At 40.8% G+C, this 13,266-nt stretch overlaps 1 protein-coding gene across 4 annotated transcripts in view; it reads right to left on the bottom strand.

The window, feature by feature from the left end:
- Positions 1–1,709: 1,709 nt before the first annotated feature.
- LOC139628693 (nuclear receptor coactivator 2-like) overlaps positions 1,710–13,266 on the bottom strand; it is a 51,214-nt gene continuing 39,657 nt past the window's right edge. For 2 of the 4 annotated variants that reach the window (XM_071490660.1, XM_071490661.1), the window contains 12 exons: positions 11,894–12,131; positions 11,486–11,707; positions 11,198–11,395; positions 10,999–11,104; positions 10,683–10,851; positions 10,234–10,554; positions 8,549–8,626; positions 6,674–7,124; positions 5,300–5,540; positions 5,053–5,215; positions 4,590–4,664; positions 1,710–3,126 (listed from right to left, as the gene is read on the bottom strand). In XM_071490660.1, coding sequence (XP_071346761.1) covers positions 3,115–3,126; positions 4,590–4,664; positions 5,053–5,215; positions 5,300–5,540; positions 6,674–7,124; positions 8,549–8,626; positions 10,234–10,554; positions 10,683–10,851; positions 10,999–11,104; positions 11,198–11,395; positions 11,486–11,707; positions 11,894–12,131 — 2,274 coding nt within the window. In that variant the 3' untranslated portion in view covers positions 1,710–3,114. The remainder of the gene's footprint in view (positions 3,127–4,589; positions 4,665–5,052; positions 5,216–5,299; positions 5,541–6,673; positions 7,125–8,548; positions 8,627–10,233; positions 10,555–10,682; positions 10,852–10,998; positions 11,105–11,197; positions 11,396–11,485; positions 11,708–11,893; positions 12,132–13,266) is intronic. The other 2 variants (XM_071490663.1, XM_071490662.1) reach the window with 2 other exon arrangements.

Raw genomic sequence — 13,266 nt, 5'->3', positions numbered from 1 at the left:
CATTTAATCTCAGGAATGGTTGCTTAAGTTTAGCTCTAGTACAGTCCCGCATCAGGGCTAGATGCATATTTGACTACACTATTGTCACTTACAGGCTACCATGGATCAAGTGTTCAAATGCCAGCTAGAGATAAACTGATGTTGCTGCAGTTCCTCATGGTCACCATCAGGTCAGCAAAGGTCAAAAATGACTTAATACCCCTTTATAAACCAAAAACACATTCATTCTAACAAAGTATTAATGTAATTTCCATGACTTGATAGACAGGTTAACACAAGTTGTACAGTGTCATTTCTTGGGAGAAAATATAAAAATCCTGTTTGTATACCTACAGTATGAAGTGGTACAACACTCACTCAGCAGTGTGTGACACATATAATACACCTGTAAACCTTACAGTTATACACCACACACAGAACCACAGATCTAAGGCAGTATGCTATGTCTTTAGCATCTTAAGGTACTTACATGAATTACAGTATTTTGCAATTGATAAAATATCCATCTATGAATCAAGAAAAATCTTCAATATATATGTATACTGTATCAATCAAGATCAAAAGAGAATAATTCACCTTCATCTAAAACATTAGGAGTTACTGTACATGAGCGTTTACATCCGCTCTTGATTGCCTTGAACCCTTGCAGAGAGTTTGACATTCGGAACACTTCCATGGCTTACATTTTCTCTTAAAGGATTTCCCATAAAATCTTTGGGGTTTTACAACATGCAGCACGCTGGAGGATAGTTTTACTGCACTGAAAGATGAAAGGACATGAAGAGGAGATGGGATCAACATGACGTTTTCCCAAAAATCTGCAAAAAAAATATTTTCAGTGTTTCATTTTGCAGTCAGTTTGCAGTCACATTCTTTTTGTTCTGCAGAAAAAAAAAGTAGTCCCACATATTTGTGCTTAGAAGGTTTCTGGACCATCTGAAGTAAAGAGGGATTCAAGAAATCCATGTTGCTAGTTACAGTCAGTTTTGTTCACAATTACAAGTTTATGTGAGACAGTACCTAATGAACAGAGGGAGCACCTTTCAAATTGTTTTAATGAACCTCTTCCCAAAATGCTAGAGGTCCAGTCTTAAAAAGTCCTTATAAATCTCCATTGTAAATGTCCTGAGTCGCCTGCTCTTTGTTTAATATTAATATCTGTGTTAATCTGTTTATAGGGACCAAGTCAATACTTCATTGAGCACATTAAGAAAGTCTTGTCATTCAAAGGTCACAGCTTCACCCACAGAAAGAGCCAACACAACAAACCAACACGCTTTTGAATTGTCCTTCAGCACGACAGAGATATTCAGCTACACACCTGCGATGCAAGAGTGAGTCCTGCAGGCCAGCACATCGCAACCACAAAGACTAAATTTTAAATGGATCGCAGTAGCGTGGAGTTTTTTTTTTTTTTTTTTTTTTAGTTATACACATCCTGTTTAGAGGCAAAGCTGCTTTGGAGGCAGAAATAATCACAGTGGTAAAAATCTCAGTGGGCAGAGCAAACACACAAACGATTCCCATCCCATTCCCATCACAATTATTAAGTTTCACATAAGGACCATCCGATAGTTGTCAAGACATTTCATTCTGAACCAAAGTGGCAGACCAACCAACACTGCCATCCTGTCACTGCTAAAGGTTGGGAAAAGAAATATTATTGGCTTATTTAATCAGAAACTTCAAGCTACTAATACCAGGTTAACAAAGTTAGCTAGTTAGCCTAGCTGAACTTTCAAATTCAAAATAGCTAAACTGAAATTGTTACAGTATAAGCTAGACTATTTCTTGATGGTCACAACAGCATAAAACAGGGACATGGGATTTAAAAATTTTGTTTACCTTTTCATCAGTACCATTCTTGTTGTCTTGTGGTTCTTTAGCTCCACCCACTGAGGTTTAATTCAACCAATGAAATATTTCTTCTCTCTGAAAAACTGTTTGTTGGACTAAAACTCCAAACTGCTGCTTTGCTATACCACTTAGGAGAAAATGGTATTATAAATCTAAGTATGTACACTATCTATACACATTCACCTTCATTCAAAAAGTCATTAAACAGGGATACAGCTCCCTGGTAACTACAGCAGTTGAAATATATTAATTTTAAAATCGACATCAAAATGTACCATTCTGAGAGATTTCTTAAAGAGAGATATCTGTGATTTTCTTTTTATATGTCATACAAAGAATCTCTAAAATTTCTTCAAAACTATAAATACCTGTGAAATATTTTTTTCATAAACCTTCTTATTTGACGTTTTCAGTCAGGCTCTAAAATTGAACCATAAAAGATAAAATCCAGAGGTTTCATTTATGCTTGTCAACCATTCGCTTCTCCAGTGTCATCTGTGACATCATTTCGGTTTCACACACACACACACACACACACACACACACACACACACACACACACAAATTTGCTCTATCACAAATACAATGCTTCAGAGAGCTGAGGGGACTACAGTTGGAAAACATCAATCCAATCAGAGCACATACTAACAGCAAACACTGAGAGCCAGTGGGCAGGCTTTACTGCAGCGAGTTGCAAGTGAATTTGAGGTACTACATGTAGCACTGTGTCACAACATGAAGAAGGATTTTGAATATGCAGGAGCTTCCTGTTTTAGACATAATGTTAGTAGTTTTCCTTGATTTAAGGGTTTTTTAAATGTTTTTATATCATGTTTCTTTTAATTTTAAGGAGAAAAAAAACATGAATTGCTATTGCTGCTGTTTGCTTTCAGTGAAAGAAAATAACATGGATTGTTTAATTATTTCTTTTAGCGATTCTTGTACCCTCCCATTGTGCATTTGCTGTTAGGATGGTTCAGATGGCAGTTTCCCAAAAAGATCTGACTTTTTTTGCATAAAATGTGAAGTCAGTGTGAATGAAGCCACACTAAAGCAAATGCAGTTCAGAAGGTTTTACATGTCCTGGTTGTCCTCTCTCTGACTGACTGGTGCCTCTGAGTTGGCTGGTGTGAAAGAGGGAGCAGTGTTTCCATCACGCGTCCTTAACTCCTCGCTGCTTCTGCATGAGCTGAGCTGAGCAGGTGTCAGTGTTTTTGCACAGGTTCCTGTGTCACCTTGTCTCAACCTCTGCTGGGGTCAACAAAAATTCTGTAAAAGACAGAAAATGAAGATCGTGTTAATAATCAAGAAAAAAGAAAATAACTAACAAGTAGTCTAAAAGTTATTGACAAGAAGCACACACCAGGGTTTTTCTGGGTTCACCACATGAAATCTAAGACTTCTTCAGACTTTTTTCATACCACATAGCATGTAAGGTAATACCTGTTACACAGTCAAACATCAATTACAACAGTGTGGATGATATGGCCCTGAACTACTCAACAAGTGCATGAATTTATTGACATTTACATCATGGTTTAGTCACTCCTTTCGGCTTCATACAACAATGATTCCTCATGTCATTAATTAATCATGAAACACAGGTGGGCTGGATAAGCAGCAGAAGGTAAATGGATTAACCAAATAAAAAATAAAAAAAAACTTTCGCTTAAATGTCAACAATTGGATTTTCCAACCAGTATTTATTATGTAATCTAAAAAAAGTAAAATTACTGCCTATGACACAGTGGAAAAATATACTTTCGTAAATAAAATTAAATAACTTTTAAAGCCTTTAAAGGGAAACTGAAATCAGTAGTTTAAGACTTAAAGACTTTTCAACCCCAACACCCAAACACTGGTCACAGAGAGAAACAGTGGAATAATTTCATAAACCTTAGCTCACTATGCTAACATAACATATAATAAAGAAGTTTCACAGCTTTCTGATGTGAAGGCTTATCTATTTAATGGCTTTTAAAACATGAATCAAGGAATGGAATTAATCATTGTGTCCTTACTCTTACATTTACTGTCTACTATCTGCTCATCTCTTCTCTAGAGGATAACACATTAATTATCCAATTAAAAAGAAATTATTTTGTGCAGTTATGTATTGGAAAGTGATTGAAGTGAAGTTCCACCAAGCCCCAACACAAGACAACACCTCTCAGGTTTTAAAACTAAACTGAAGATGATGCACTCTTCACTTAAACACATAAAATATTAATCAAACCATGATTTTCCGTGAAACAATATATAAAATGCTTAGGAATATGAGTTGACTAACAGACTCGGCATATCATCAGTGTAGTGGCCTTGTCGTAGCTTGTACACTGAGAACTAATGTGGACCTAAAATTGAGCCCTGTGGTACACCACATTTACAGTAGCTTATGGACAGTTGTAGGTGGCTGAACAGCCACCAAAATGAAATACAATGTTATTTGAAATAAAATTATCAAAACCATTCCATGTTGACCCTGTAGATAACAGCCTGACAGCTTAGTCTTGCAATAAATATGTCAAATATATCACATATAAATGACCATGGACATCACTGAGCAGTTGTTACTGTGTTTAAATGTAGGCTTCAATTTATCTCCACTGTAAAAAAGACACTAACTATATAATGTCAGGCTTAAACATGATGCTTGTGTGATTAATGCATGAAAAAAATTAAAATTACAATACAGAAAGTCACATGTACAAATACAACAATCATTTACTCACAGAATTGGCGTCACCATCTTGTGTCAGCATGTCCATTCCTGCCAGCTGCTCCAAGATCAGGCTGCTGTCACTCACCTGTACCAGAAAAATAACAAGACGCATGAACACAGCTGCTCTTACAAATGTATTATGACGCCAGATACCAAGGATGTCGTAACATGATCAAGAGTTATTTTTCTATTTTCTTTTTTTGTCCGACTCATTGACACAAATCACACAAGAACAATTTTACATTTATCGTTGCATCTAAGTATCTTCCAGAAAAAATTGTATTCATTTAAACAATAAGCATTTTTATTTGCATTTCTGTGAATCTAAAACACCACAGTAATACAGGGAAGCACAAATAAACACAAGTAATAAAAATGAACATTAACCCTAGCCTCCAATAAGGTTATGTATTGTCATGAAACAGTAAATAGCAGGCAGTATCTAGGCCTATCTGAAATTGTGTGTCTCTCACCTGTTCTGTATTCATGGAGGTCATAGAGCTCATCTGTCCTGACATCTGGTTCATGTTGCCACCATTGCTGGCCATGACTCCCAGGTTCATGTTGTTGTTGCCATTGTACATTCCTGCATTGGGTTGTGTGGCATACTGGGACTGGGACTGTTGGGGGTACACACTGAAAGGAAGCAGCTGAGTTAAAGCTGAGGTCAATCGTTAAAAAGCATGTGCACACAAATGGTGAATTGTTTGTCTGATTTACCTGTTGCTGGTGGAGATGTTGGCAGGTTGGGGCCATCCGTTGTGATTGGTGTTGGGCTGGTAGCCAGGTGGTCCTCCCTGGTTTGGGCCCTGGGGTTGTGGTTGTGGTTGGCCCTGATTCTGCTGCAGCATGGGACTCTGCCCCTGCCCCATCCTGGGGGACAATAGAGGGCTCTGAGGGGTTGCAGCCCCACACGGGAAGCCTGACACTGGATCCTGGTGTTGCTGCTGTTGGCTCATTCCTGGAAATTGAAGCAGATAAGGTGAATGGACAGATAACACACTCAAAAACATCTAAAAAATAATGAGTAGCTTTGATATGTATGCTACCTCAACTCTACTCTCTCATCCTTAAAAAGAGGACAGAGAAAGACAAATAGGAATCATCATCAAAAAAAAAAAAAAAAAGAAAAGAAAAAAAAAGTCAATGCTGACCAAACCAAACCCTACAACTGGAAGCCCAACCAGGAACATGAAGACATGGGGCCCTATCTCATACCTGGCGTAAAGCAGTTTAAAGCGCAACGCAAGTGTCTTTGCTAGTTTGAGACTGACGCACTTGTCATGTTCCTGGCAAGTGCCGTTACTTCTTGGTGCCGTTACTTCTTGGCAGAGCTGTGCACAGCTCACTGTATCTCTCAGCTTTTTCTTTTCTCCTCAGGGTGCACAGAGCTGCTGCATCCGTGTGCTGGTCAGTCACAGTATGTAATCAACTCACCACAAATACAATCACATTCTGTGACATTATAATAGCAATCCATCAAGGTGCAGGTGCCCTGCCCTTGAAAGGGAATGGGAGATGGCAAACCTGATTGGTTTATTGCATGGTAGGCCCAAAACACTCCCATGAATAATAAAGAGATGCAGTAAAACCCTTTTGAACCATGCGCCTGGAGCAGCGACTGTTTTTTTGTTGTTAAAATAGCAAAAGTGATATGGACATGCCCTAAATGTATTGGCGCCATGCGCTTTAGACTAACGCACAAATTATTACAATTATATAATACAAATTATATAATTATTATATTAGAAAAGAGAAGGATTTCTGTTTCACCAGTGCCACCACCAGAGTTATTTCCCTGCAGAGTAACCATATATGGTCCATTAGTCTCCTGATTGGTTTATGACAAATTTAGACAAAGTGTTGATCTCAGTGCAAAAAGACATTGCAACATTGTTAATTTACACACACAAACAAATCCGGTGCAAGAAAACATTTTAATCAACCACACCAAATCAACTGAACTTGACTTCAACAGTCTGGACAAAGATGATTATATTTGATCACCGCCACCACAAAAAAAAAAAAAAAAGATGATTATATCTTCCACGAAATAAACGCAGACCAGTGAGCTGCTATGCTATGATCGTATACCTGAACTGCTGAACTGGAAGGCACTGTGCTGTGATGGCGGACTCATTACCCCGCTGTACTGCCCGCCTACATTTCCCATCATGCCCTGGCTAGTCAGATGATAGCTGGGGGAGAGAGGGGAGGAGAAGGGGCTGGAGGAGCTGGGATGAGGAGGTGGAGTAGGAGAGGTCAGGCCAGTACCGTAGCTGGGGGCCGGGTAGGGGAACTGCTGCGGGTTGCCCTGCGGGAGACGTGGGTTGGTACCACCAATGGGCATCGGTGTGGGAGCAGTGCCCCCGCTGGGCATGTTCGGTGGCATGTTGATGCCCTGAGTCCGCATCATCATGGCACGCTGGTGGTGCAGGTGTTGTTGTTGTTGTTGTTGTTGCTGCTGCTGTTGTTGGCGTTGGCGTAGGTGGTTGCTGAGGTACTCGCGCTGACGCTGGGCCAGCATCTGGGCGTTGAGGGTTCCCTGCAGGAGGAAAGTTAAGAGACTGTAAACAAGATTATTAATGGGAGGTATCTACTCAACCAACCACAAATTACCTAGAGGTGGGCAAAATTTGGTGTTGGTACATTTCTTCAATTTGACAGGGTTTTAACTAACACTGAGTCCCAAAGAGCTGGTATTCTCAGCTACTGAACCTACATCATTAATTTCATTTATATTTGCACAAATTTGGGAGGAAATTACAAATTTATGCTTTTGAATGGTTAAAAGGAACCAGTGCGTCAAGATGCCCATAACAGTATTCAAATTCCTACCTTACAAACACAACACACAGTATGCCTAAGTGTTGGCATGGACCAGTGAGAGCCAGTGATCTATTATCATTTTGATTCCTCATCTTCTCAACTGGAATTGTTCCGATACTAGTATCAGAACTGCCTCTGATACTGCCTGAAATATGCTATCCGGAATCAGCAAGTACGGAAGTCTGTGCACTGATCTGATACCACGCAATTTATTTATTAACTTTATCGTTTCACACTCAGATATAACATTCTCAGAAATCAGTTCTTCTCCACTGCTCTAAACCAGTAGCCTACACAGGAAGTTGCACTGTTTAGCTACTGGCAACTACTGTTTTAGAGCAGTGAAGAAGAATTGATTTCCGATAAACAGTCATTAGTCATTAGAAAAATGTCAGCAATGTGGCAACATGTTACATTGGAAAGTCCCACCAGTAAAAAAGCAACATGTACAGTATGCAAGGCTTTAATCTGGAGGATTGGAACGAGTTTCAGGACAAGCAGTGTCGGTTATTTATTAGGTTGGTAGGTAGGTTATTTTAAGTGTCATTTATTTTAAGATTTATTTTTTATGATTGATGGTCAAATGAGATAAAAGAAACATTCTATGGCCTGTACTCTCCCAGAACTCTGTATCGGCCAATACACAAGTTCAGGTATTGGAATTAGTATCGCAACATCTCTACTCTCAACCCTGGACTATCACAGAAACTTTGCTCTAGCAGTGATGGCTGCCTCACAGAGGTATCATTGTGGGGACTTAGCTGTAACTTCTCCACCATCATCACATTGTAACTTTGAACCTTTTTACTGAACATCATTACAGTGACAAGTGCACAACACTGCGCTGCTTTTAATCTCACTCATGCTAGTAATATTCTCTCTTAAAACCTACTTCCTGGATTTTGTAACACTTCTTTCTGGTACTTGTAACTCAAAACATGACTGCCACCTTGTGACATGTATTGGTCACTGTGCACAAACTGTAATTCCTCATACAACAAAGAAATTATTTCACATTTATGATATGTGAACTTTATAACTATGTTTTAACTGTATGAATTACTGTGTATTACTGAATCGATGAACTAAGAGAGAGTGAGACAGAAACAAAGATACAAATATTCAGATACACAGACTGACCTGGTTTGGTACATTAGACCTTAGAGGTAGATTCATATTGGACACTCCACTCATCTGGTTCACCATTGGCTGACGGTTCTACATGGGGGATGGACAGAGTATTTCATTAATGTCCATGTAGAAGTATTGGTCACAGCAATAATACTAATGCAGTTAGCTTCCAAGTATCAACGTGGCATGTCATGTCAGTTCATAGATGTTAAAAATATGCAATTAGTCAAACTTTCATCAGGCAGGTTTTTCTTATGAAATCGACCTTTCTGATAAACAGATTGTTTGCTAACCTCAAAATGAACCAACATATATTCAAAGCAAAGTCAGACTCCGTATAAGTCACTCCTGAAGCACTAAGACTTTTCAATCCTATACGTTTGCAGTAATACAGAACGTAACCACTGCATGAAAGACCTTTCAAACGACAAATGCATTGTCATTTGTCATTTGATATAGAAGAATTTCTGTTATTGCTCAGCTTTTCAAATAAAATCCTGCACGTCGACCTCTTCGTGTCAAGTACGATTTCAGTGTAATTAGCCGATCTGAATGACCTACTGATGTATTTGCAGATGACGGGAGTTTAAATTGAAAATTTCTTCCAGACACTGGCGCTGACAGAAATGTTAAGTAGTGAAAAAGGTTTGTCTCACTTAGGGCTGCACAATTAATCAAAATATAATAAAAATCACAGTATGGCCAGTTGCAATATTAGAACAAGTTTGTTTGGTCATACCCCAACAAAAATCACATCATCATCATTTTACATTTTGTTTCAATGAAAATTAAATGCAAAAATTATTGTTCCAATAGTGCATTATCTGCTAAAATAATCGCAAAATGAATTTTACATTTTTCTTTTACATATCATGCAGCCCAAGTCTCACGGCTCCATCATCAAAGCTCTTTTAATTGACACACATGGTGTTTTTCCTCAACTCTCCACCAGGAGGCACTGTAGATTTTATTGAAGAAATGGGCTGTTGAGAGTAGTGGTGATTTATTATTTTCAGGATAAACCCCCTCATTACTATGATCTAGTATTTACAAGGGTCCTGAGAGTGAAAATATGAAGGCACGAAGAAAACTAAAATAAAAATGCAAAATGGATGCATTAACATAGGTACAGTACACACAGTCAGAAACAAGAACATTATGGGGAAATGGGCTCTTCAAAGAGACACAAGTGTGTTAACTGCCAGTTACATAAGGTGCAGTCAAGTAATCTTTATGCATGAGTGTATGATGTTTGTGTGTGTGTGTGTACTGTATGTACACGTCATGTGTGTGTTTATTGTTAAGTGTCTCAGCAGCAGGGAGCTGCTGATGAAAGCAGAAAGCTCAAACATGTTTGTTCCTTTGTGGCTGCTACTGTTTAGTTTAAACTCACTGAACCCTGTTGGCATCGCTGTCTGCTCTGCTGCATCACATGTAGTAAGAAAAATCAATTTTTTTTAGTGTAGTCTGGTGCGCTTCAAAAAGAGACTGGTGTGTTGTGTTTTGTTCAGGATTTTAACAAGAAGCTCAGTATCTCGTTCTTGACTTGGCACAAACTAAGTCACATCAGAAAGTCACAACTGGCTGTGATAGTCTGTCCTGTCTATTCACCACAACAGTCCTGGGCGGAGGTCCACAAACATCATGAAACTGGAAGAAGAGTGATACAACAGACGGTATCTGGTGTCACCTACCAGCTGGGCCTGGAGTCTGTGCTGCAGCTGGAGTCTCAAGTTGTTGGGCTGAGGTGGCACTACAGGACTAGGCCCCCCAGGCCTCATCCCAGCTGGTCTGGGCCCCGCACCCCCAGGCATCCTCATCATTGGGGGGTAACCAGCAGGTTGCATCCTTTGGGGCCCCATGTGGCCACCCATAGGGGGGCCGTGGAACCCGCCATCAGGAGGAATGCCGCCATAACCTGGCTGGCCACCGTAGTGTTGGCTGTATTGGGGAGGCTTCATACTGGCTGCTGGGTCTGAGGAGCTGAGGTACTGGTCTTGGTCTGACATAGGACCCTGCAGGGTGGGAAGATGGAATATGAGTAAGAGACATAAATAAAGATGTAGTTTAGTGTTGTTAATCTGCATCAGTTTTTCCCCCATTTTCTGCTGGTCACTCTCGGAGTCGGTCTAAAGGACCTCACCTGTCCAGCCAGTGTGGGGATTCCCAGCATCTTGTCAATCTCCTCCAGACCCTCATAGTCCTTTAGCACCGAGCACAGCTGGTTCAGCAGGGCTCCTTCGTCCGGCTGGCCCTCGGGCCCTGTGCTGCAACATCCCATCCCGTCCTCCTGGGGGACGCCATACGGTGGCCTGAAAGATACACTGGTGTTTTTGTTGTTTCACTACAGACTCAAGGGTCTGGATGAAGACCACACCTTGACCCCACAACTGCTGCTCATGTCTAATTTTTATTGGCTGACTCTACTTTTATATTTCAGGATGAAATGAATGCCATACCTGCTTTGGTTTCCATAGTGATCCATCATCATTCGGTCTGGCCATGGTGCAGTCTGATTGGGTGGAGCTTGTTGCTGAGGGTAGGCGGGGTTTGCCATCTCCATCTCTGAAGGAAAAAAAACATAAAAACCTAATTAGATCAAGTTTTGATGAGAGCTGATGTGACTTTCTTTCTTTAGTTCTTTCTTTCTTTCCTCACCATTGCCCATCATCTGCATGTTGACCATAGCTCGGGATCCAGGTGGGCCTCTTGTGGGCATTGCAGTGTTCATGTTGGGGACCATGCGACCAGGTCCAATCCCCTGTCCCATCATTGGTCCTGCGGTACCCCCTATGGGCCCCTGGGGACCCCAGCCCTGCTGCATGGAGCCCCGCATTGACCCATTACTCAGCATGCCTGATTTGGAGACAAGAATTAGTCTGATGTTGAGATGATTAGAGTCATTTTATAAAACACAGGATGCACAGGATTCTTTTTCTGCCTCACCTGCGTTGGCCATTGCAGCTTGGTTGGCCATGCCTGCATGACTTCCCATCATGCCTTGCTGTTGTTGTTGCTGCATTAAAGAGTAGGGGCCATTGTTCCTGTGTTGAGGAGGGAAGGGCCTTGTGGCGTTGGGGTTGGGACCCATACTGTTGTCCAGAGACATGCTCCTGACTGTAGGAGCCCCTCGACCCGGGTGGCCTGGCCTGGCACCGTTAAAGCCTGCTGGGAGGAGGACAAGTTTTTCTTCTTCTGATTCATTATGTACAGTTGTTGTGCATAGAGAAATATGTGATGAAGGTATCCTTATTTTCTCTAACAGATTCTAAAGATATTGTGCAACTTGATGCATTTTCAAGCTGCAGAAGTCATCAAATTAGCTCAGACACAAACATCCTGTTGCGGACGTACTTGCAGGGCTGATGGGAGGGAAGGCTCTGTGCTGGTTGGGGGGGCTGCTGGCGCTGCTGCTGTCGGTCATCTGCAGGATGTCACTGATGATGGTCTGTTTGTCCACAGAGGAACTAGGTGGCACAGAGGAAGAGGAGGATGAGGAGGAGGATGGTCCTCTGGCTGGTGGCTGGCCCCCGAACAGCTGCTGCTGGCCGCCACTCTGTAGGTCCTCCAGCAGGTCTTCCAGCTCATTGGTCTAAAATCAGCCACAGTAAAAAAAAGGTTTTCAAAATGAGTGACAAGTTTAACTGAGCCTTAAAATGAGCCGTCAGGACTTCTGGAACTTTGTGATGTCACAAGTGTAGATTCACTGCTCTCAGCCACGTCCTAAGCCCCATGCACCTGGGACTACTGTCCTACTGTTTGATCAGTTAGCCAACAGAAGAGAGGCTCTGAGCCTCTCTTCTGATTGGCTGACTGACCTTTTGTTACTAGAGGTCCAGAGAGAAACCTGAGAGAGGAGATCTAAAACTATAAAACATAAAAAAATAAAATAGTGTAACTATAAAATATGGAACCTTTCAAACCAACAAGGGACAGGACAGCCTTTGTCTTAGTAAAAACTAAAATGCTGGTTCTCAGGTGATGAAACTGTTTTGTCAACACAGGAAAAGGGAAGCTTTCAGTTAAGAAAAAAAAAAGAAGTATATTTAGAGGGTTTCAGGTGCGAACAGATGTGCCACATAGATTTTTCTTTTAATAAGGCTCAATGTTTATATAAATTATAAATTAAAAGTGGGATGTGATATTTTTGTATTTTTTTGTTTAATTAATTCAACATGCAGAAAACAGAATATATGAAAATAACTAAATTGTACCATGGATTACTATTTCTTTTACATAATGAACATGTAAACATGTACGTTCACTTCTGATGACAACTTTGAAAGAAACTGAGAACCCTTCTCAGTGTAATTTAACCCACCACACACACACACACACACACCGCTGACAGGGACGCTCTCCTGCAGCCTTCTGACTGATGAATAGAGGAGGAGCTAAAAATAAACTGCCGGCACTAATGAGGTCATGTGTAATGTACAATAAGACAGAGTCACAGCTCTGTTTAGCCAGGGTATACACACAAACGCACACACACATCCAGACACACACAGTGACCACGCATTGCCACACATCAAGGGCACTGTTGTGAGGGACACCCCCCACCCCCGCCCCCCAAAACCTTTCAAAGTCCACTTTTTGTTCTACAGTTGAAGAACGTATGCTATCACTGGCTTTTAGCCACATAAGGTTAATTATTTTGGTTGTTTATGCAGCATATGAAACATCAGCTGTCCACAGCACTGCAGTCAGTTTTTTCCAGACGTTCT

The sequence above is a fragment of the Trachinotus anak genome, unplaced genomic scaffold (genome assembly GCF_046630095.1).
Source record: "Trachinotus anak isolate AG129_WGS33_773 ecotype Australia unplaced genomic scaffold, CSIRO_AGI_Tana_v1 ptg000012l, whole genome shotgun sequence".
Lineage (NCBI taxonomy): Eukaryota > Metazoa > Chordata > Actinopteri > Carangiformes > Carangidae > Trachinotus > Trachinotus anak.
Note: the sequence above shows the minus strand (reverse complement) of the source record. Positions and strands in the feature narration are given on the sequence as shown.